Below are 23,695 nucleotides of genomic sequence, written 5' to 3'. Positions count from 1 at the left end.
GGCTGGCAGCTGGCACAGGGGACAAGCAGCTACAAAGAAATGGCTTTATTGGGCAGGGAAGGGTCCTGGATCGGCCACAGGGAGGGGGCTGCCCCAGGAAGGGGCAGCAGGACATCAATTTCTCTTCCTGCCCTTGCCAACAGCCTTGGCAGGAGGAGCGACGGGCGCTGTGGACTGGTAGAGAGTGGAGGAGATCTTGTTGATGTAGTAGAGACCCACCATGGAGAAGATGAGGCTAGGAGGGCAGAAGGGAAGAGGCTGCTCAGCTGCTGGGGGCAGCAACATGCTAACACCTTTCCCCTGGGTCCCATCCCCCTGCCCTTCCTAAACAATTTCACCCTTTCCACTCTTCTGCCTTTCCCAAACACTTTCCCCTTGGATCCCACTGTGCTGCCCTTCCTAAACCAACATTTTCTCCTTGGATCCCACTCCCCTGCCCTTCCTGAACTAATTTCCCCCTGGATCCCACTCTCCTGCCCTTCTTAAACCAACAAATTCCATTGGATCCCACTCTCCTGCCCTTCCCAAACACCTTCCCTTCGATCCCACTCTTCTGCCCTTCATAAACCAATAATTTCCCCCTGCCCTTCCTGAACCAATTTCCCCTTGGATCCCTCTCTCCTGCCCTTTCTAAACCATAAATTTCCATTGGATTCTACTCTCTTGCCCTTCCTAAACCAACAATTTCCCCTTGGATCCCACTCTCCTGCCCTTCCTGAACCGATTTCTCCTTGGTTCCCATTCTCCTGCCTTTCCTAAACCAACAATTTCCCCTTGGATCCCACTCTCCTGCCCCTCCTAAACCTTCTCTTGGATCCCACTCTGCTGCCCTTCCTAAAACAGCAATTCCCCCCTGGATCCCATTCTCCTGCCTTTCCTAAACCAACACTTTCCTCTTGGATCCCACTCCTGCCCCTCCTAAACCAACAAATTCCATCGGATCCTACTCCCTTGCCCTTCCTGAAACAACAATTTCCCCTTGCATCCCATTCTCCTGCCCTCCCCACCAGCCCCCTGATGCTCCCTGCCCAGCCTCCTGCCCGCCTCCCAGTGTCCCCCGTGCCCCCTGTGTGTCCCCTCGGTCACTCCCACCCCCCCAAGGACAGCCCAGGACCTACCAGGTGGTCACACAGACCCTGTGGATGAGGCCAGAGGCGAACAGGGCCAGCAGGAGGCAGGTGAGGACTGTGGAGAAGCAGGAGACACACGGTGCTGCAGGGCTGCTCCCGGGGATGGGGGAGCTGCAGAATTTCCCCCAGACGCAGGAGAAGCTCCAGGGCAGGGCTGGGACCATCCAGTGCCACTGCTGGAGCACCCCCAGCCCTTTTGTCACCCCCATGTCCCCCCTGGGCTCCCCCAACACTCACTCTCAGGGAATATCTTGGCCTGGAAGCCCTTCCCGAAGATGAGGTTCTCCAGGTTGTTGAAGGCCTGGGTGTGGAGTTAAGGCAAACGAGGGGATCCTGCTGCCCCCCATTTCCCATCCTGCCAGCCCTCTGCAGGGAAGGGAGCTCTGGAGGGTGTCAGGGACAGTTTGGGGGTGCCATGGGGGCCATGGGGTGGTGTAATAGGGCACCAGGGACAGTTTGGGGGTGCCATGGGGGCCATAAAGGGTGTAATGCGGAGGGCATCAGGCTCAGTTTGGGGGTGCAGTGAGGGCCAGTTTGGGGGTGTAATTGAGAGGGCATCAGGCCCAGATTGGGGGTGCAGTGAGACCCAAAGGGGGTGTAATGGGGAGGACATCAGGCTCAGTTTGGGGGTGCAGTGGGGGCCATAGGGGGGTGTAATTGGGGGAGGGCACCAGGCCCAGTTTGAGGGTGCAATGGGGAGGGCACCAGGTGCAGTGAGGGCCAAAGGGGTGCAGTGGGGAGGGCATCAAGGCCACTTTGGGGGTGCAGTGGGGAGGGCATAGGGGGTGTAATGGGGAGGGCATCAGGCCCAGTTTGGGGGTGCAATGGGGGCCATAGGGGGGTGTAATGGGGGGAGGGCACAAGCACCAGTTTGGGAGTGCAGTGAGGGTCAATTTGGGGGTGCAATAGGGAGGGCATCAGGCCCAGTTTGGGGGTGCAGTGGGGAGGGTACAAGGCCCAGTTTGGGGGTGCAATGGGTGGATGGGGGGGTGCAATGGGGAGGGCACCAGGCCCAGTTTGGGGGTGCAATGGGGAGGGCACCAGGCCCAGTTTGCGGGTGCAGTGGGGAGGGCATCAGGCCCAGTTTGGGGGTGCAATGGGGAGGGCACCAGGCCCAGTTTGGGGGTGCAATGGGGAGGGCATCAGGCCCAGTTTGGGGGTGCAATGGGGAGGGCATCAGGCCCAGTTTGCGGGTGCAATGGGGAGGGCATCAGGCCCAGTCTGGGGATGCAATGGGTGGATGGGATGGGGTGCAATGGGGAAGGCACCAAGACCAGTTTGGGGGTGCAATGGGGAGGGCAGTAGGGGGGTGCTATGGGGGCTGCCTCCCACCACCCCTGTGCTTCCGTTCCCAGCCCCCCGCCCCCTGCAGCCCCCCCGGTGTCCCCGGGATGCTGTGAGGGAGCAGACGAAGAGCGCCGAGCCCAGCAGCCCGCCCTGGATGGTGAGCCACTCGGTGGAGGCCAGCTGCCGGCTGTACATCTGCATCCCTGCGAACAGCAGCAGCGACAGCAGCGACGACAGCGCCAGCGACGTGCCCGTGCCTACGGCTGCGCCCCGGGGCTGCCTCAGCACCGGGACTGGCACCGGCACCGGGGCCACGCTGTGCCCCCCTTCCCTCAGCGCAGCTGCCCCCCCAGGCCCCGTTAACCCCGTTATCCCCGTGCCCCCAGTCACACCTCCATTCCCCTCTCCCCGTTACCCCCCGTTCCCATTAACCCCATTATCCCCGTGCCCCTGCTGCCCCGGTACCCCCCCTCCCGTTAACCCTGTTATCTCCGTGCCCCCAATACCCTCCTGCCCCTTCACACCTCCATTCCCCTCTTCCCGTTACCCCCGGCCCCAGCACCCCCCGTTCCCATTAACCCCGTTATCCCCGTGCCCCTGCTGCCCCGGTATCTACCCCCCGTTCCCGTTAACCCCGTTATCCCAGTGCCCCCAACATCCTATTGTGCCATCACACCTCCATTCCCTGTCCCCGTTACCCCCGGCCCCGGTACCCCCCGTTCCCGTTGACCCCGTTATCTCCGTGTCCCCAATACCCCATGTCCTGTGCCATCACAGCTCCATTCCCCCTCCCCATTGCCCCCTGCCCCATTAACCCCCGCTCTTGTTAACCCCATTATCCCCATGCCCCCAATATCCCATTATGCCATCACCCCTCCGTTCCCTGTCCCCGGTACTCCCCGTTCCCGTTAACCCCATTATACCCGTGCCCCCAATACCGTCCTGCCCTGCCACACCTCCATTCCCTGTCCCCATTGCCCCTTGCCTCGTTACCCCCGTTATCCCCGTGCCCCCAGCATTCCCATCACCACCCCAGTCTCCGTGCCCCCCCCATTCCCCCCCGTTTCCACCCCCGTGCCCCCCCCCCGTTACCCATGGTGCCCCCAGCCCGTCCCGGTGCCGCTCCCGGTACCGCCGTTCTGCGCACGCGCACTCCGCCCGCGCGCAGCGGGGACACGGCAGCACCGCCGGGCCGCGCCACTGCGCATGCGCGGGAGGCCCCGCCCCTTCTAGCGCGCCCCCTCGCGGCCCGGAGTGGCACTGCAGGTCCTCGCTGTCCCAGAGCGCCCTCTGGCGGCGGGGACGGGAACAGCGCGGGGACGGGACCCCCGCACCGAGCACCGGCCCCGGTACCGGCACCGGGAGCACCCCCGGGAACCCCTCCGGGAGTAACGCTGGTACCGGTGCCATGCTCATCCTGCCCACAGCCCGCCCCCTGCGCCGCTCCCCGAGCGTCGCTCCTCGAGGGATGCCCGGGGGTGCGGCGAGAGCATCCCCGCGCCGCTCCCCACCACCCCGCACCGGTGCCGCCCCTCCGGTGTCTCCACCGCCCTCCGGTGCCGGCGGGGCGGGCGCCGCCGAGCATGCGCGCCGCCGCCCCCCGCGCTCCCCCCGGCTCCGCCGCTCCCTGCAACACACCGGGGCGATCGCGGCCGCCGCTGCTGCCGCCGCCGCCGCAGGCACGGGCGCGGGTAGCGGAGCCATGGCCGAGGGCGAGGACCTGCAGACCTTCACCTCCATCATGGACGCGCTCGTCCGCATCAGCGTGAGCGGCCGCGGTGGCGGCGGGGGGGCGGACGGGGGTCCTCCGGGACCGGGTCGCCGTGGCAACGCGGCGGGGACCGGGGGGGGGAGGGCGATGCCCTTGAGGGGTGGGCGGGCAGCGGACCCGCACCCCGAGTCACCGCAGCGACCCCCGGGCATCCCCCGGCATCGGGACCCCCCCCCACCGAGCCGCGGTCGAGCCGGTGGCACCGGGTGCCGAGAGGGCGGCCCCATCCCGGTCCCGGTCTTGGTGCCCAGCCCGGTCCTGGCGCTGGTCCCAGGGCTCTGCTGTGGGTCCAGTTCCAGTCCCCATCCCAGCCCCCAGCGCCATCCTGGCCCCCATCTTCCTCTCCATCCCAGTTCCAATCCCACACCCATCCCAGTCCCCATCCCCATCCCAGCCCTGGGCCCATCCTGGTGCTGATCCCAGTGCTGGTCCTCATCCCCATCCCAGCCCCGGGCCCATCCTGGTGCTGATCACAGTGGTGGCCCCCATCCCCATTGCATTGCCAGTCCTGATACTGGTGTGATCCTGGGCCCAGTCCCAATCCCATCCCCACACCAGGCCTGGGCCCCATCCAGGTTCTGATCCCAGTGCTGGTGCTGATTCTGACCATGCTGCTGCTCCCAGGCCTGATCCTGGCTCTGATGCTTGTCCCTGTCCTCATCATCCTCCCATCCCTGCTCCTGCTCCTGGTTCTGGTGCTGCTCCCAGGCCTGATCCTGACCCTGCTGTGATCCAGCCTCAGTCCCCAGCCCCATCCCAGTGCTGATCCTGGTTCTGACCATGCTGCTGCTCCCAGGCCTGATCCTGGCCATGATGCTGCTCCTGGTGGCAGTGCTGGCCCCAGTCCTGGTCCTGCTGTGGCCCCAGTTCCCATCTGGGCTTCATCCTGCTGCTGGCGCTGACTTCCAGGCCTGATCCTGGCCATGATGCTGGTCCCAGCTTTTGCCCCTATCCCAGTGCTGCTCCTGACACTGGCCCTGCTCCTGGCTGTGGTTCCAGTGCTGGCCCTGATCTTGGCCCTGTTGCTGATCCCAGCTCCATTCCTCATCTCAGTGGCAGCCCTGATCCTCATCCTGCTGCTACTCCTGGTGTTTGTCCTCATCCCGTCCCTGGTGCTGGTCCCAGGCCCCATCATTGCCCTGATGGTGGTCCCTGTCCTTGTCTCCATCCCAGCCTGGCTCTCAGTACTGGTCCTGATCCTGGTCCTGGTCCTGATGCTGAACCTGGCCCTGGTGTTAATTCCAGGCCCTGGTGCTGATCCCAGCCCTGATGCTGATCCTGGCCCAGGTGCTGGTCCTGGCCCTGGCCCTAGTGCTGGTCCCAGGCCCTGATTCTGATATCAGCCCTGATGTCCTGATGGCCTTGACTTCCCTGTGGTCCTGACCCTGATCCTGGCCCTCGTGCTAATCTCAGCCCTGATATTGATGCTGGCCCTGGTGCTGATCCTGGCCCAGGTGCTGGTCCCAGGCCCTGACCCCAGCCTTCGTGATGGTCCTAGCCCTGATTCTGATCCTGGCCCTGGTGCTGGTCCTGGCTCCAGTCCTGGCCCTGGTGTTAATCTCAGCCTTGATGTTGATCCTGGCCCTGGTGTTGGTTCTGGCCCAGGTGCTGGTCCTGGCCCTGATTCTGGCCCTGGTGCTGATCCTGACCTGATGCTGATCTCAGCCCTGTTCCTAGCCCTGGTGCTGGTCTCAGCCCTGGTGCTGGTCATGGCCCTGATCCTGGTCCTGGTGCTGATCCTGGCCCTAGAGCTGTTCCCAGGCCCTGATCCCAGTCATGGTGCTAATCTCAGTCCTGGTGCTGATCCTGGTCCTGGTGCTGGTCCTGGCCCTGATCCTGGTCCTGGCCCTGATCCTAGCCCTGGTCCTAGTCCTGGCCCTGGTGCTGATCTCAGCCCCGGTGCTGGTCCTGACCCTGGTGCTGATCTCAGCCCTGATGCTGGCCCTGCTCCTGGCCCTGGTGCTGGTCCTGGCCCAGATCCTGGCCCTGGTCCTGGTTCTGCTCCTGGCCCAGATCCTGGCCCTGGTGCTGGTGCTGGCCCAGATCCTGGCTCTGGTGCCGGTCCCATCTGGTCCAGCCCCGCTGTGTCCCCAGCGGGTGACGCTCCCGCTCTCTCCGCAGACCAGCATGAAGAACATGGAGCGGGAGCTGGTGTGCCCGGTGTGCAAGGAGATGTACAAGCAGCCGCTGGCCCTGCCCTGTACCCACAACGTGTGCCACGTGTGTGCCAGCGAGGTGCTGCTGCAGCACGGGCACCTGTACTGCGACCCCACCTCCGAGCCCACCTCGCCCGCTGCCACCCCCTCCACCCGCAGCCCCCGCCTGGGCCGCAGGGCTGTCCCCAAACCCGACCGGCTGGACCGCCTGCTCAAGTCAGGTGGGGCTGGAGGGACAGCGAGGGGACAGGGATGGCTGGAGACAGCGGGGGTGGCTGAGGGGATGGGGACAGGGATGGCTGGAGGGGTTTGGGACAGCTGAAGGGGATGGGGACAGGGATGGCTGGAGAGGTTTGGGGCAGCTGGAGGAGACAAAGATGGCTGGAGAGACAGAGGTGGCTGGAGAGGATGAGGACAGGGATGGCTGGAGGGGTTTGGGACAGCCAGAGGGGATGGGGACAGCTGGAGGGGACAGGGATGGCTGGAGAGGAAAGGGGTGGCTGGAGAGGTTTGGGATAGCCAGAGGGGATGGGGACAGAGATGGCTGGAGGAGAGGGGGACAGCTGGAGGGGACAGGGATGGCTATAGATGGTGTGGGTGGCTGAGGGGATGGGGACAGGAATGGCTGGAGAGGTTTGGGACAGCCAGAGGGGATGGGGACAGGGGTGGCTGGAGAGGACAGGGACAGGATGGAGAGGATGGGGACAGGATGGGAACAGGCTGGAGAGGATGGGAACAGGGATGGCTGGAGGTGTTTGGGACAGCTGGAGGGGATGGGGACAGCTGGAGGGGACAGAGATGGTTGGAGAGGACAGGGGTGGCTGGAGAGGATGAGGACAGGGATGGCTGGAGGGATTTGGGACGGCCAGAGGGGTCAGGACAGGGATGGCTGGAGGAGAGGGGGATGGATGGAGGTGACAGGGATGGATGGTTGGAGGAGATGGGGACAGCAGAGGGGACAGGAATGGCTGGAGAGGACAGGGATGGCTGGAGGGGTTTGGGACAGCTAGAGGAGAGGGGGATGGCTGGAGGAGAAAGGGATGGCTGGAGGGGACAGGGATGACCGGAGAGGATGAGGACAGGGATGGCTGGAGAGACAGGGATGGCTGGAGGGAACAGGGATGGATGGAGGGGAAGGGAATGGCTGGAGGGGATGGCAGAGGGAATAGCAACAACAGAGGAGGTGAGCATGACTGGAAAGGACAGGAACAGGGATGGCTGGAGGGGTTGGGAACAGAGACAACAGGAAGGGACAGAGGTGAGGATGGGTCTCTTTGCCCTGCTGACTCCATCCCCGCCTGTTTCCCACAGGCTTTGGCACCTACCCGGGGCGCAAGCGCGGCGCCGTGCACCCGCAGACCGTCAGCTTCCCGTGCCCCGCCTGCCAGCGGGACGTGGACCTGGGCGAGCGGGGCCTGGGCAGCCTCTTCCGCAACCTGACCCTGGAGCGCGTGGTGGAGCGCTACCGGCAGACCATCAACATCAGCGCCGCCATCATGTGCCAGTTCTGCAAGCCCCCGCAGCTGGAGGCCACCAAGGGCTGCACGGAGTGCAAGTCCAGCTTCTGCAATGAGTGCTTCAAGCTCTACCACCCCTGGGGCACGCAGAAAGCCCAGCATGAGCCCACGCCCCCCACCCTCACCTTCCGCCCCAAGGTGGGTCCTTCTGCCCACCTTAATCCTCCTGATTAAGGCTGAGAGGGTTGGGACTGTTCAGCCTGGAGAGGAGAAGGTTTGGGGTTACCAAATTGTGGCCTTCTGGTGTTTGAAGGGAGCTTTTGAAAGAATAGGGCAAGACTGTTTACAAGAGCCTGGAGTGACAGAATAAAGGGCATTGGGTTCAGATTGAAAGGGAGTAAGTTTAGGTTAGAAATTAGGAAAAAATTCTTGTAGTGAGTGTGGTGTGGTTCTGGGACACGGTGCCCTGGAAGTGTTCAAGGCCAAGGTAGGGCTCTGAGCAATGGGGTCTGGTTGAGGATGTCCCTGCTCATGTCAGGCAGGTTAGAACAAGATGATCTTCCAGGTGCCCTTCCAACCCCAACCATTCTGTGACGCTGAGATCTGGGGTGCAGGGGTGGGACTCTCGGGGGTGGAGGGAGGTGCAGACCCCCCTGAGCCCCGCTGTGCTCATGCAGGGGCTGATGTGCCCGGAGCACAAGGAGGAGGTGACTCACTACTGCAAGACCTGCCAGCGGCTGGTGTGCCAGCTCTGCCGCGTGCGCCGCACCCACACCAGCCACAAGATCACCCCGGTGCTCAGCGCCTACCAGGCCCTCAGGGTAAGGGCTCCTGGGGCCAGGCTGGGGCTCTGTGGGGAATTGGGGGCACCACAGAGCCCCAGTGCAGATGGGGGGTGTGGGGTGGGGGCTGCTGGCACCGCTTCTCATCACCTTCCTGCAGGAGAAGCTGACAAAGAGCCTCGCCTACATCCTGAGCAGCCAGGACACGGTGCAGACCCAGATTGCTGAGCTGGAGGAGACAGTGAAGCACACAGAGGTAAGGGCAGAGGGTGCCCATCTGTCCCTGAATTGTCCCTAGGCAGAGGTGGCACAGCCAGCCCGGTCCCCTCTGATCCCAGGAGGTGCCACACGCTGACCCTGCCATGCCTGTGCCCGGCAGGTGAACGGCTCACAGGCCAAGGAAGAGGTGTCCCAGCTGATCCAGGGGCTCTGTGCCATGCTGGAGGAGAAGCGGGCCACGCTGCTGCAGGCCATCGAGGAGTGCCAGCAGGAGCGGCTGGCCAGCCTGCACGGCCAGATCCGGGAGCACCAGGCCATGCTGGAGAACTCGGGCATGGTGGGCTATGCCCAGGAGGTGCTGAAGGAGACTGACCACCCCTGCTTTGTCCAGGCTGCCAAGCAGCTGCACAACAGGTACTGGGCTGTGGGCATGGAGCTGCCAGGGGGCGTTGGGACCCTCTGGTGCCCGCGGTGCCACCCTGACATCGCCGCTCTCCTGTGCTGCAGGATCCTCAGGGCCACCGATTCGCTGCAGAGCTTCCGTCCTGCAGCCAACGCCTCCTTCAGCCACTTCCAGCTGGATGTCAGCAGGGAGCTGAAGTTGCTCACTGACCTGGCCTTCATCCGAGGTAAAGGCACCGGGACCCGGGCACCGGCTGTGCCCCGTGCCCAGGCACAGCCCCTGCGGGCAGAGCGGGTCGCTGCCCGCCTCGGAGCTGCAGCTCAGCCACGGCTGCTCGCGGATCTGCCGGTGCCCCCTCCCCGTCAGGGACAGCCCCCGCCCCAGCAGCCCCCAGAGATACCCCTGCCCTGCCCTGTGCCAGGGCGCCGGGGCCAGGGGCAGGCAGGCAGGGCCGTGGTGCCAGGTGAGGGCAGCAGCAGCGCCGCGGGGTGAGTACGGAGCTGCCCCCGCTGCCGGGCAGGCGCTTCCCGCAGGGCAGGAGCCGCGTGGCCCTGCCAGACCCGCTGGCGACACGTTTCAGACCTGCTTCTACCTCTCTTTGTTTATAGGCTGCGGCCGCTGCCGAGGCGTCACCGAAGTAACTGAGGCAAGTCACACCCCTGCCCCAGAGCCGCCCCGCTCTCTCTTGCCATCCCTCCATCCTGCTCCCGTCCCTGGCCCCGCTCCGCCACCATCCTCCATCCCCTCCATCCCCGTCCTGCCCGCCGGCACTGGCAGCCGGTGGCTCTGCCTCCTCCATCTGCCGCCCTCCTCCTGCCCTCCCGCCCCCTCTCGCCACATTTCCATCCCCATCCTCACCCCATTTGCATCCCCCTCGCGCCCCATTTCTGTCCCACTCCTTGCCCCATTTCCATCCCCTTCCTCACCCCATTTCTGCCCCATCCTCACCCCATTTCCATCCCCCTCGCGCCCCATTTCTGTCCCACCCCTTGCTCCATTTCCATCCCCTTCCTCACCCCATTTCCATCCCCATCCTCACCCCATTTCCGTCCCCCTCGCGCCCCATTTCTGTCCCTCTTCTTGCTCCCTTTCCATCTTCTTTGCCCCGTTTCCGCCCCCTCTCACCCCATTTCTATCCCCCTCGCGCCCCATTTCTGTCCCCCTCCTTGCTCCATTTCCATTCCCTTCCTTGCCCCATTTCTGCCCTCTCTCGCCCTATTTCCATCCCCTTCCCTGCTCCATTTCTGTTCAGCTCTCACCCCACTTCTGTCCACATCCTCACCTCACTTCTGTCCCATTCATCATCCAGTTTTCTGCTCCCTCCTCATCCCATTTCCACTCTCCCTTGCCCCGTTTCAACCCCATCCTTGCCCTTTTCCCACTTTCTTCTCATCCTGTTTCCATTCCCCCACTCTCCATTTCCATCCTAGTCTCACCCCATTTCCACCCCAGTCTCACCCCATTTCCATCCTTTTCCACACTCCATTTTCATTCTCTCCTTGCTCCATTTCCACCCCTCTCCTTGTTCCATTTTCTTCCCTCTCTTGTCCCATTTCCATTCCCTTTCTTGCCTCGTATTTGTCCCCCCTTCACCCCATTTATGTCCAGATTCCTCTCCCATTTATTTTCCCATCTGCACCCCATTTCTCTCCCGCTTTCACCCCATTTCCCTTTTCTTCCTCATTCTATTTCCACCCCTCTCCTCATCCCATTTCTTTCCCCCTTGTCCCATTCCCATCTGCCTCCTCACCCCAATTCCATCCTGCTCACCCCATTTCTTTCCCTTTCTGCATCCCTTTCCCACCTTGTCCTTGCCCCATTGTTGCCCCATTTCCATTCTCCTTCTCTCTGTATTTCCATCCTACTCTCACCCCATTTCTGTCCTCTTCCTCTCCTATTTCCATCCCTCTCCTTGCCCCATTTCTACCTCCCTCCTCATCCTGTTTCCTTTCTCTTCCTTGCCCCATTCCCATCCTTTCCTTACCCCTCTCCCACCTGCCACCCTTCATCTCCCCTCCCCGCCCTGCCTCTGTTCCTGCCAGTACCTTCTACCACCCTCCATCCCCATCCCCATCCCCATCTCCTCTTCCTCCTCCTCTCCTGCTGCCTCCGTTTTCTCTCTTTCTCTCTCTCTCTCTCCTCCCTCCTGACTTGCACTCGGCCTGTCTGGTCCCTGGAGCCCCACAGCAGCAGCTCCTCTGTCTCCCCGACTCTCGCTCTCCTCCGGTGCCGACACACGGTCCTCCGCAGTCAGACCCCTTTAGACTCCGCTGGTTGTGCGTCCGTCCGTCCGTCCGTCCGGAATCCCGGAATGCCCCCTCCCTGCGTCCGGCCGCCTCCCTGCCCGCGGGGTGAGGGATGCTGCCTGACGCCCGCTGCCGCCTCTCCCCGCAGCGCCTGAGGCCCCCGTCATCGACACGCAGCGCACCTACACCTACGACCAGATCTTCCTGTGCTGGCGGCTGCCGCAGCACTCGCCGCCCGCCTGGCACTACACCGTGGAGTTCCGCAAGACCGACGCCAAGGCCAAGGGGCTGAAGCTGTGGCAGCGGCGGGAGGAGGTCAGGGGCACCTGCGCCCTCGTCGAGTACCTGGACACCGACAGCGTCTACGTGCTCCGGGTGAAGGGCTACAACAAGGCGGGTTTTGGGGACTACAGCGAGGACATCTACCTGCACACGCCGCCCGCCCCAGGTGAGCGGGGATGGGATCACGTTGGGGTCACCAGAGGGGTATCACCTGCCCGCCCCAGGTGAGATAGGATGGGATCACGTCGGGGTCACCACTTGTCACTGCTCCAGGTAAGAGGGGGATGGGATTGTCACCAATTGTCACCAAAGGGGTATTGCCCACCCACCCCGGGTGAGAGGGGATGGGATCACATCAGGGTCACCAATTGTAACTGCAGGGGTATTGCCCGCCCACCCCAGGTGAGAGGGGATGAGGTCACATCGGGACCACCAATTGTCACCAAAGGGGTGTCGCTCACCCGCCCCAGGTGAGCGGGGATGGGATCACGTTGGGGTCACCAATTGTTACCAAAGGGGTGTCACCCGCTCACCCCAGGTGAGAGGGGACGGGATCACGTCGGGGTCACCAACTGTCACCAAAGTGGTGTCACCTGCCCGCCCCAGGTGAGAGGGGACGGGATCACGTCAGGATCACCTTGTCACTGCAGGGGTATCAGGGACAGACGAAGGTGATATGGAGACACTCCATCATCAGAAGGCATGAAAGGCACTTTGTTATTATAAATCTACAGTTCTTATAGAAACAAAGGTAGACCTAAGACCTGATTGGCCTTTAGGAATCTTCTCTCACCTGTTGGCCAAGAAGGGACAGCCACTTCTTGTAAACATCTTTGACAAACAGATTGGCTGCTAGGTGCAGAAATTGAGATCATAATTGTTTTAATTCTTTCTCTGAGCTTTCTCACAGCTTCCCAGGAAAATCCTGGGAGAACTACGTCTCTCTCTGTTCAGAGGATATGTGATTACCACACATGGGTGCTTGGATCAACGCGGGGCGCCCCGCTGTGCTGTGCTGCTCACCTTTTTCCTCTTTGCTCCCCACAGTCCTCAACTTCTTCCTGGACAACCGCTGGGGCTTCAACCGGGACCGGCTGGCCATCAGCAAGGACCAGCGTGCGGTGCGCAGCGTGCCCGGCATCCCCATGCTCTTCGCCGCCGAGCGCCTCATGACCAGTTGCCACCTGTCCATCGACCTGGTCATCGGCGACGTGGCCATCACCCAGGGCAAGAGCTACTGGGCCTGCTGTGTGGACCCCAGCTCCTACCTGGTCAAGGTGGGCGTGGGGCTGGAGAGCAAGCTGCAGGAGTGGTTCCAGGTGCCGCAGGACGTGGTGAGCCCCAGGTGAGCATGGGAGGTGCAGGGTTTGTTCCTGCCTCCCCAGCTGGGTGTCAGGGGGCTCCCAGAGGGGACAGCTTTCCACTGGGGCCAGAATAAACTCCTTCAGCATTGCTGGGGAATCCCATGAGTGGCCAATCCACCCAGGGGGGCTGCTGGGTGCTGAGGCACCTTCTCAGAGTGGATATGGGAGCTGGATCCCCCCACCTGGGTACTCTGCATGGCAGATGGAGGGGCCACAGGTGGGGCAGGGCCCTCCTGGGTGGATGCCAGTCCGTGGAGGTGTGGGGGGATCTCCAGCCTGTCCCGTGGGAGGACTCATCTGTGCCCCCTGCACAGGTATGACCCCGACAGTGGCCACGACAGCGGGGCAGAGGACACAACGGTGGAGGCGCCTCCTCCCTACGCCTTCCTCACCATCGGCATGGGCAAGATCCTGCTGTCCCACGGCTCGGCCCTCACGTCCCGCGACCCCAACGGCTGCACCGTGCCCCTGCCCCCGCGCATTGGCATCTGCCTGGACTACGAGCAGGGCAAGGTGAGCTTCTACGACGCCGTGTCCTTCCGCGAGCTCTGGGAGTGTGGCGTGGACTGCTCGGGGCCCGTCTGCCCCGCCTTCTGCTTCATCGGAGGGGGGGCCCTGCACCTGCAGGAGCTGGTGGCCAACAAGCAGGAGAGGAAAGTGACCATTGGGAACTTTGCCAAGCTGGACTGAGCCACGCCCGCGGTCCCCACATGGCCCCCGGGCACCCTGCGAGCACCAGGGGGACACAAGTGGCCAGGGAGCAGAGCAGAGCAGAGCAGGGGTGGCCCCGGCCGTGCCGCCACCGGGGACAGGCCAGGTGTTTGTTTTGTGGGATGGGGGGGACGGGGACAGCTTTGCCGTCCCCTCCTCACCCTGTCTGCCTGCCCCTGGCTCCAGCTCAGCCCCAGGCTGCTCTGGGCTGGGGCTGTGGGCAGGGCTGGCAGAGGGTCAGCCCTAGAGAGGGGTCAGGGAGGGGGACGGGGCTGCGCAGGGAGGGGGGTGGAAGGTGACAGTGGGGTGACAGTGCAGGGGAGAAGCTGGGTGCTGGTTGGGGTGGGGGAGGCAGCTGGGGTGGGGGAGAGGGAGGTGGGGGGAGGCTGGGCTGGAACAAGGTGTGAAGATGTTTTGTAAAATGGCTCATTTTCAACGTGGATCATCCGGCTGCAGCCAGGCACAGCCCCTGCACGCAGCCAGCGTGGGGTCCCTCCCGTGGGCTGCCGAGCACCCCGGTGCCTGCCGCCTGCTCTGCCCTGTCCTTGGGGAGCAACGTGCCTGGCCAGCCCTGCACGTGGCCTCAGGGCCACGCTTGGCTCCCATTACACCTCTGGGTGCCCAACCCATGGCCGGGGTGGGCTGGGCCTGCAGGGTCTGGATCTGACCTGCCAGGGAGCCCCAGCACAGCCATGGGGGCTGTGCCAGCAGCCCCACGCCGGGCTCTGTCCGAGCTGCTGTCATTTCTCCTGGGTTCTGTTACAACAAACGCTGTATTTTCATGGTTTCCTACAATAAACTGCAATGCCAGACTCGTCCAAAGCCTCCCTGGCACAGGGGTGGCCATGGGACCGAGCTATCTGTGGGGCTGGAGTGTGCATGGGGGCAGGGTGACAAGGGACATGAGGACCTTGGGTCTGGGTTGGCTGGGGGGTCACAGGGCTGTAGGGTCATGGGGCTGTGAGGTTGCAGGGCTGTGGTGGGGTCATGGAGCTCTGCGGTCATTGGGTTGTGGGGTCTCAGGGCTGTGGGGTCTCAGAGCTATGGGGTCTCTGGGCTGTGGGATCTCAGGACTATGGGGTCTCCGGGCTGTGGGGTCTCAGGGCTATGGGGTCACAGGGCTGTGGGGTCTCAGGACTATGGGGTCTCAGGGCTGCGGGATCTCAGGACTATGGGGTCTCTGGGCTGTGGGGTCTCAGGGCTATGGGATCTCAGGGCTATGGGGTCTCAGGGCTGCTGGGTCACAGGGCTGTGGGACTGCAGGGCTGTGGGGTCTCAGGGCTGTGGGGTTGCAGGGATGTGGGGTCATGGGACTATTGGGTCACAGGGCTGTGGGGTAGCAAGGTTGTAGTGGCACAGGACTGTGGGATAGTAGGGCTGTGGGATCACAGGGCTATGGGATCACAGAGTTGTGGGGTCTCAGGGCTGTGGAGTCACAGGGCTATGGGGTCTCAGAGCTGTGGGGATGCAGGGCTGTGGGGATGCAGGGCTGTGGGGTTTCAGGACTATGGGGTCTCAGGGCTATGGGGTAGCAGGGCTGTAGTGTCACAGGGCTGTGGGGTCACAGGGCTGTGGGGCTGCAGGGTTGTAGTGTCTCAGGGCTATGGGCTCTCAGGGCTCCGGGCTCTCAGGGCAGTGGTGCTGGGCTGGCCATGGGCCCATGGGAGCAGGCTGTCCAGCAGCACGTGTCCCGAGGCGTGCACGGGCCCGGGGCCATGGGGCTGGGCTGTCCTTTGGGCCGTGGCCAGCAGGTGCCAACCGTGCCCAGCCCGGGCAGCGCTGACGTGTCAGGTGCTGCCCATGCTCTGCCTGGCCACGTGGTCACTGCCACCCATCACAGGGGGCTCCTGGAGGGGACAGCTCTCCACTGGGCCCAGATAAACTCCTTCGGCATTGCTGGGGAGTCCCGTGGGCAGCCAGAACAGCCTGGGGGGCTGCTGGGTGCTGAGGCACCTTCTCAGATGGGTATTGGAGCTGGACCCCCACACCTGGGTACTCTGCATGGCAGCTGGAGGGGCCACAGGTGGGTGGGTGCCTGTCCCTGGAGCTCCCAGCCCCTAAGCTGGAAGGGGAAGGGGCCACAGGGCTGAGCTCTCTGTGAACAGGCAACTCTTTGTAGGGCCCAGCCCTTCAAATCAGGGCCCTGTTCTGATCCCTGGGGCCCTGCCCAGGCCTGGGTGGGGCTGAGGGGGGAAGCAGCCGTGCCAGGCACACCCCATCCCCTTTGGGGCTCTGTGCTAAGCACACAACCCCGTATCCAGCTGGCAGAAAGGATCTGGGGCTGGGGGGTGCTCCACTGTGCCAGACCCCCATCAATGCACCCCCCAGCAGTCTCAGGGAGCCCCCTGTTCTCAGCGACCCCTTGGCTGCACTCCAGCCCAGCTCTGATAGCTGCCAGCACGTGCCAGGTTTCCTGGGCACCTGGCACAGCCACGGGCCCCACCCAGAGCCCACATTCTGTGGCCGAGGGCTCCATCAGCTGCCCAGTGCTGCTCCTGGGGCTGCTCCCACCCAGCCAAGCCCTGGCGCCGTGCCTGCCACCACACGGGCTTTTCTTTGGGCAAGGGTTGCTTTCCTTGTTTTTCTGCCTTTTCAGCTGTTGCCAAAACACTCCCAGTGCCCAGGAACGGGGCCCAGCTCAAACTGGAGCTGCCAGGGGGCCGCCAGGGATGGCTGCTCCCAAGGTTTGTGCCCTGCTGCTGCCACGCAGCCTCTTCTTGCAGCATCCCCCAGAGCCTTTTTGGGGCTCAGTGAGGGTTTGGAAGAGCCTGGGCTCACAGGGGAGGGGAGCAGGACACGCTGCAGGCAGCCAGGGACGCACGTGCAGCTGAACATTCCGCCTGTGCAGCCACGGGGAAAGCGGGCATGTCAAACCAGACACGGTAAGCCGTGAGCAGAAACTGCCAGGAGGGGTGAGAGGGACAGGGTCTGGCAGGATGGGTGACATCCAGAGGGGGTGACACGGTGACACCCCCAGCAGCAAGTCCAGCATTGCCTGGAATGGCAAACAAGAGCCACCACCCAAGCCCAGGCCACACCTCGGCGGGCGCCAGCCCTGTCCCAGAGAAGCCCCCCTGGCACACGGCTGCCCCCCATCCTTTTATTTGAACCGTGATAAATACACCCCAGCCCAGGAGCTGCCACCCCGCCGAGCCAAGCCCGGCACCAACACCCCGCAAACAGAGATATTTATATCAAATAACACCACAAAAAGAGCCGTTGAATCGCAGGGGGAGCCCGAGCCCCGTCCTCCTGGCACGGAGCAGGGTTGCAAAGCCAAGCGAGTGCGGGGACCGTGGGCTGTGTGCGGGATCCTCCCTCTCCCATCTCCGCTCGTGCAGTTCTGTCATGTGCGCGAATCCGGCTGCTCCAGAACCGTCCGGCTCCCGCTGCCCACGGCCGAGCAGCACCGGGGGATGCGCCCGGGGCCGGTGCTGCCCTCCCGGGAGTGGGGGGCGGCTCTCTGGGGCTGCCCCCTCCCCTCGGCAGCCGCGCTGCTTCCAGCCAGCCCTTCACAGGTTGTCGGAGCCGGCGGTGGGGTTGGTGTAGGTGAAGGTGCCGGACCTCGTGGTGCTGCCGCCGGCCACCTTCGGGGCAGGAAAGGTGAGGGGGTGTCAGGGCTGGGCTGAGCCCCCATCCTAGGGCAGCACAGAAGGACCTGCACCCTCTCCGTGCCAACTGTGGGCAAGCAAAAATTGCATTCTCCCACTGTGGTGGGCACAGGAAGATCTGCACCCACTCCATGCCCACTATGGGCAAGCCTCCCACCATGGTGGGCACAGGAAGACCTGCACTCCCTACATGCCCACTGTGGGCAACTAAGAATTGCATCCTCCCACTGTGGTGGGCACAGAAGGACCTGCACCCTCCCATGCCCACTATGGGCAAGGAAAAATCGCATCCTTCCACTATGGTGGGCATAGGAAGATCTGCACCCTCTCCACAGCCACTGTGGGCAACCAAAAATCGCATTCTCCCACTGTGGTGGGCACAGAAAGATCTGCACCCACTCCATGCCCACTATGGGCAAGCCTCCCACCATGGTGGGCACAGGAAGATCTGCACCCTCTACATGCCCACTGTGGGCAACTAAAGATCGCATCCTCCCACTGTGGTGGGCACAGGAAGACCTGCACTCCCTCCATGCCCATTATGGACAAGCAAAATTTGCATCCTCCCATTGTGGTAGGCACAGGAGGACCTGCAGCCTCTCCATGCCCACTGCGGGCATGCAAAAATCGCATCCTCCCATCGTGATGGGCTGCTGCCCCTATCCATGGGCACTGTGGCACCCTGAGCCTCCAACCATGGGCACTGTGGGCACCCTGAGCCCCCATCCATGGGCACTGCGGGCACCTGGGACCCCCATCCATGGGCACTGCGGGCACCCCGGGCCCCCATCCATGGGCACTGCGGGCACCTGAGACCCCCATCCATGGGCACTGCGGGCACCCCGGGCCCCCATCCATGGGCACTGCGGGCACCTGAGACCCCCATCCATGGGCACTGCGGGCACCCCGGGCCCCCAGGGACACCCCGGGCCGCCGCTCCCCGTGCGCAGGAGGAGCCGCGGCGGCCCCGGCCGTGTTCCCGCACGATAAGCCGGCCCGGCGAGTGCGAGGGTAAATATTTACCCAGGCCCCTGGTATTTGCTCAGGGTGAGCTGCTCTCAGGGAGCCGGAGCAGCTGGACACGGCCCCGCCTGGGGGGAGCACAGGGCGGCCCCCCGTGCCCACCAAGGCCTGGCAGAGCCATCTGTGGCTCCCGGCAGCACAGCAGCAGCGCCGGCTCCAGTTTGGGAGCTGCCGGTGCGGGATGAGGGATGCTGGCTGCGGGAATCACCTCCTCAGCAACCCCTCCATCAGCTCTGCAGTGCCCCAGCGCTGCTTCCACCCGCGGCAGAGCTGAGGGACGCAGCAGGGCCGGAGAAGGGGCAGGGTGGGCAGGCAGCGAGCCCCCTGATGCCGGGCACGGGGAGAGGCTGCCCAAGGTCGGGGGAGCTCCCCGGAGCCGGGCCGGGTCTGCCCGCGCTGGCTGCTGCTCCAGCCAGGCGTGAATGTTACACTCACCTCCCGGCGGGGCTGGTGAGGGACGAGCTCCCTGTACACCCGTCGCTGCCCCGCCATCCCCGTCCCAGCCATCTCCGTCCCTGCCCAGCCATCTCCGTCCCTGCCCTGCCATCTCCGTCCCTGCCATCCCCATCCCTGCCATCCCTGTCCCTGCCCTGCCATCTCAGTCCCTGCCATCACTGTCCCTGTCCTGCCATCTCCGTCCCTGCCCTGCCATCTCCGTCCCTGCCATCCCTATCCCTGCCATCCCTGTCCCTGCCCTGCCATCCCTGTCCCTGCCCTGCCATCTCAGTCCCTGCCATCACTGTCCCTGTCCTGCCATCTCTGTCCCTCCCCGCCATCTCCACTCCTGCCCTGCCATCCCTGTCCCAGCCATCTCTGTCCCTGCCATCTCCGTCCCTGCCCTGCCATCCCTGTCCCAGCCATCTCTGTCCCTGCCATCCTCATCCCCGTTCCTGCCATCTCCGTCCCTGCCATCTCTGTCCCTGCCATCCCCGTCCCTGTCCCTGCCATCCCCATCCCTGCCATCTCCATCCCTGCCCTGCCACCTCCATCCCTGCCCTGCCATCCCTGTCCCGTCCCTGCCATCTCTGTCCCTGCCATCCCCGTCCCTGCCCTGCCATCATCTCCCACTAACCCAGGGATTCACCCCTGCTCCCTGGGAGCCCCCAGGTGTGGGGCCCTGGCTCTCACCTGGCTGTAGGGGTTGGGTTTGCTGTTGGGGGACACGTAGCGCCCGTGGCTCTGGTACTGCAGGTACTCAGCCATGGGGTGGTAGGAATCCTTCTGGCTGAGCAGGTCCAGCTTCCCTCGGCTCTTGCGGCGGCAGGTGCAGGTGGACTTGGGGAGAGACAGGGGTCAGGGCTTGGCTGGTGTGGGGACAGGGGTGGGGTGCAGGTGAGGGGTGGGGTGGGGCCTCACCATCAGGAGGAGACAGGTGAAGATGGTGAAGAGCAGCAGGATGCTGACCAGGACCAACAGAGCGATGGCCCAGTCCGGGATCATGGGCGCTGGAGCTGGGGATATCACTGCTGCAGAGCCTGAAAGGAGCAGAGCTGTGTGTGCACCACAGGCAGAGCTGGGACAGAGCCCTGAGAGGTCCCTGGGACAGGACACAGGGTCTGAGCCCTGCTGAGTGGGATCCTGCCTGACACAGGCACTGGGAATGTGCCCCACCCTCTGCAAGCCCCAAGCCCATCACAGCACCAAGCAAGCCTCAACCAGGACAGGGCAATGCTTCTGGAGCCCCCCAAGCTTCCCCCAGGCTCCATCCCCGCCCCTCCCCAGCCTCTCACTCTGGATGCTGTCCAGCTGCAGGCCCATGATGAAGCCGTTCTGGTCCAGGCTCTTCCTCAGGCGCTGCTCAGCAGCGTCGGCAGTGACGGCATCGCTTCCATTCCCAAACACGAGGGTGGACTGGACCTGCACCGAGCCTTGGCTGCATGGGAGGAGACATCAGCACCCAGACTGCCCCCTGAGGGGGTACAAACCAGGGGGATACACTGCAGCACACCTCAGTGGCGCTGCTGCTGCTCACCTGTACTGCAGCTCGCTGCACCCGGTGTAGGTCTGCGTGCCCATGCAGCCCGGGCAGCCAAAGACGTGTTGGAACTGGAAGGAAGCATTGAGGTCATGGCCACCTCCCCAAGACATAGACACAGACACAGACACCCCACTTTCCTGTCTCCATGCAGAACTGGCAGAATGGATGCTTCCATGGAAAGCCCCAAATTGAGGGGGGTCCTTCCCAGCACAACCTCTGCCCCAAATTGAGGGGGCTCCTTCCCAGCACAACCTCTGCCCCAAATTGAGCTGGCTCCTTCCCAGCACAGCCCAGAGCCTCTGCTGGTGGGGCTGGGACTCACCATGGTCAGGACAGTGCGGCTCAGGCTCCTGTAATCCTCTGATGCTGGGTCACGCAGGCTCTCGTTGAAGCTCCTGTTGATGATACGGAAGGACAGCGGGACACGGACGAGCAGCTGGGCAGGACCAGGCAGCTGGGCTGAGGTTTTGCTGGGGTTGGGACCACCCTGGGTGGGAGCTGTGCTGCTCTCAGACGTTATCTGGGTGGGAAAGACCTGAGCACTGGTGCTCCCGTTGCCTTTGGTGCTGCCGTGCATGGTGGTGGGAGCAGCAGAGCTGCCGTTGGTGCCAAGATGGGGTGCCCAGCTGCTGCTGTTTGAGGTGGCATTGGCATGGGGCATGGCTGGGCTGCTGGGGACAGGCACCACAGTGCCATTGGATGTGGCATTGCTGGTGGAGTGGTTGCCAAACTGGAGGTTCGTGGTGTTTTTGCCAGGGGACGCAGTGGCGTAGGGGAAGACAGGGGTTTGGGGCCGGCTGGCCCGTGTGCTTTTGGGGAATATATTTGGCAGCCAGGTGCTGGCGGTGCTTTCCGTGGTCATCTCCACGGTGGTCGTTTCGGTGGTTTCCATCTCCATGGTTGTCTCGGTGGTCATGGCACGGGTACCTGGAGGAAACCCCTGGAGTCAACACCTGCAGCCCACTCGGGGAAGGTTTCACCCAAAACACCTCATCAGCTGGGCACTGTGGGCAGCACCACAACCCCCAGCACCCACGAGGCAAACGAGACCTGCAGCAACACCCCAAGATCGGGCACTTGTGGCACCACCAAGGGTCCAGGTGCAGCTGGCTGGGCACTGACACCAGCGCCATGCCCAGCCCTGCAAACCCTGGCATGCCACCCAACAAAGACCCCCTTGCTGAGGGTGACAGGCTGGGCGCCCTCGTGCCCTCCAGACCTGCCTGGCCTGGCTGGGGGCCAGCACGGGCAGCTCTCGGGCAGGTTCCCAGCGGGGTCTGGGTGCTCAGCGGGACACACCTGCATTCCAGCCCGCCAGCCCCGGGCACAGCCTGCTCCGGCTGGTCCCAGCACAGCCCAGCCCTTGGCCGAGCTGTGGACACGGCAGAGGGGCCGTGCCCTGAGCCCCCAGGTACCAACACACCTGGGCACGACCAGCCCCGGGGTGCTGCACGCCAGAGCCAGAACAGGGCGCCAGGATGCCGCTGGTGCCAGCATCCCCCAGTCCCCACTTTGATAGGGATCCCACTCTGCTCCCCCTGCCCCTCACCTGTGCCCAGCCCCTCACCTGTGCCCAGCACCAGCAGCAGCAGAAGGACAGGGAGCGCCATGGGGCTCGTCCAGGGGGTGCCGGCGCCTCTCGGGGCTCGGCAGCGGCTGCTCTCCCGTTAGCCGGTGGCACACCCCTCACTCCAGGGATCCGGAACTGGCAGCTCGGCAGCGGCCTGAGCTTTATAGAGCACCTGGAGCAGGTGGGGAGGCCCCGCCCCGCCGCCGGCTCCAGGCAGGGGGGGTCGTTCTGCCCCGCTTGGCACAGGGGTGCCACGGCGCCCATGGGGCACCCGCAGCATCAGCCCCCCAGGTTGGGTCCTTCACGCTTCCCTGGCTCTGGAGATGCCGCTGGCAGCGTCCCCGTGCCACGGGTGGGCACAGCCCCGGTGGGCACAGGACGGGACAGCAGCCGGGCATCCCGGGGCAGGGGTGGAGCAGCATCTGCCGGGCTGCCCACGCTGAGCTACCGACCTGGCGGGGGGCACGGGGGGCACACGGAGCCCCCCAGCCCCTCGCGCAGGGGGGGCCTCATCCTCCGGCTCAGCCCAGGGTTAATCATTAGCGGCTGGTCATCGCCTCGCCCTACACTCAAATAAGCAGCGGTGACCCCCCCGAAACGATTACGCAGGTACAGCCCAGGGCCCCACCACATCCCAGCGCCTCCCAGTAAGGTCCCTCCAAGCGCTAGGCCCCCCCCCGGCAGGCACAAACCCCCATCCCCAGCCAGGACACGGGTGATGCCAGGTGCCAGCGCCCCACCTCACAGGTAACGGGCACCGCCCGTGCCTGGGCGCAGGTGACATGGGCTCCTGGCACGGATGGGCATCAAAAGCTACTGGTCTCACTCTGCAGAAGTTCCTGATCCCTGGGAGAGCCTCAATCTCTCAGCAAGGTGCTGATTCCTGTGAGGGTCCCGGTTCCTGGGGAGGTCATGGTTGGGATCCCCACATTTGGCTCCTGGCCAGCCTCGTGTGAGGCCAAAGTGCCACCACGGCCATGCCAAAGGGTTCTGAAGTGGTGCTGAGAAGGGGAGCAGAGAGGGGGGACTCTCCATGCTGCAGTGATTGAGGGCAAGGGATGGATGTGCAGGTGGGGTGGAATTCAGCACCACTCTGCTCCCCCCACAGCAGCCACAGCCTGGGCAAGCCAGGCCACGTGCAGGCAGCTGCAGGCAGGATGCAGGCAGCACCTCTGGGCAAACATTTCCTTCCCAAAAGGCCTCACCACGGGAAAGGCTCTCCCCGTGCTGTGATGCTGACCCTGCTGCCCTCTGCTCCAGCCCTAATCCCCCTCCCCACGCAGCTCTGGGGGGGTTTTTCACTGAGCCAGCCATCCCCCCAGGGTGAGGGCTGCAGTTTTCATCCTGCAGACCCCACAGAGGACACACTATGTGGGGGGCTGAAGGGCAGAAGTGTCCCAGCAACTGCTCTCACCCACCAGCCCTGGGAGCAGGGGCCATTAGCCCACCCTGTCCATGCCCAGTGGGTTCCATGTGCCCACCCTGACCATGCCCAGTGGGTTCCATGTGCCCACCCTGACCATGCCCAGTGGGTCTGTGCGTCCACCTTGTCTTGTGGGTCTGTACATCCACCCTGTCCATGACCAGTGCGTTCCATGTGCCCACCCTGTCCATGCTCAGGGGGTTTCCTGTGTCCACCTTGTCCATGTCCAGTGGGTTCCATGTGTCCATTCTGTCTGCCCAGTCAGTCCCATGTGTCCACCCA

General features: G+C 64.0%; 3 protein-coding genes across 3 annotated transcripts; 1 reads left to right on the top strand and 2 right to left on the bottom strand.

Annotated features, from left to right (window-relative positions):
- Positions 1-30: 30 nt before the first annotated feature.
- KRTCAP2 (keratinocyte associated protein 2) lies at positions 31-3,606 on the bottom strand. The gene is made up of 5 exons (XM_054292784.1): positions 3,510-3,606; positions 2,526-2,680; positions 1,368-1,431; positions 1,119-1,185; positions 31-235 (listed from the first exon to the last, which is right to left on the bottom strand). The coding sequence occupies exons 1-5, from the start codon at positions 3,511-3,513 to the stop codon at positions 115-117; spliced, it is 411 nt and encodes a 136-aa protein (XP_054148759.1). The 5' UTR covers positions 3,514-3,606; the 3' UTR covers positions 31-114.
- A 434-nt stretch (positions 3,607-4,040) lies between these two features.
- TRIM46 (tripartite motif containing 46) lies at positions 4,041-14,083 on the top strand. Its single transcript, XM_054292722.1, has 10 exons — positions 4,041-4,182; positions 6,310-6,565; positions 7,656-7,999; positions 8,479-8,622; positions 8,744-8,839; positions 8,963-9,216; positions 9,310-9,431; positions 11,600-11,899; positions 12,781-13,078; positions 13,412-14,083. Exons 1-10 carry the CDS (start codon positions 4,120-4,122, stop codon positions 13,785-13,787), a joined length of 2,253 nt encoding a protein of 750 aa, XP_054148697.1. The 5' UTR covers positions 4,041-4,119; the 3' UTR covers positions 13,788-14,083.
- Positions 14,084-17,127: 3,044 nt separating this feature from the next.
- On the bottom strand, positions 17,128-22,033 carry MUC1 (mucin 1, cell surface associated). The gene is made up of 7 exons (XM_054292783.1): positions 21,988-22,033; positions 20,743-21,347; positions 20,415-20,488; positions 20,173-20,315; positions 19,799-19,917; positions 19,571-19,717; positions 17,128-17,395 (listed from the first exon to the last, which is right to left on the bottom strand). The coding sequence occupies exons 1-7, from the start codon at positions 22,028-22,030 to the stop codon at positions 17,321-17,323; spliced, it is 1,206 nt and encodes a 401-aa protein (XP_054148758.1). The 5' UTR covers positions 22,031-22,033; the 3' UTR covers positions 17,128-17,320.
- Between the last annotated feature and the right edge of the window lie 1,662 nt (positions 22,034-23,695).

Source organism: Melozone crissalis, unplaced genomic scaffold, assembly GCF_028551555.1.
Source record: "Melozone crissalis strain CALT ecotype California unplaced genomic scaffold, PUWL_Pcris_2 ptg000114l_1, whole genome shotgun sequence".
Taxonomy (NCBI): Eukaryota; Metazoa; Chordata; class Aves; order Passeriformes; family Passerellidae; genus Melozone; species Melozone crissalis.
This window is presented reverse-complemented; position numbering and strand designations above follow the sequence as displayed.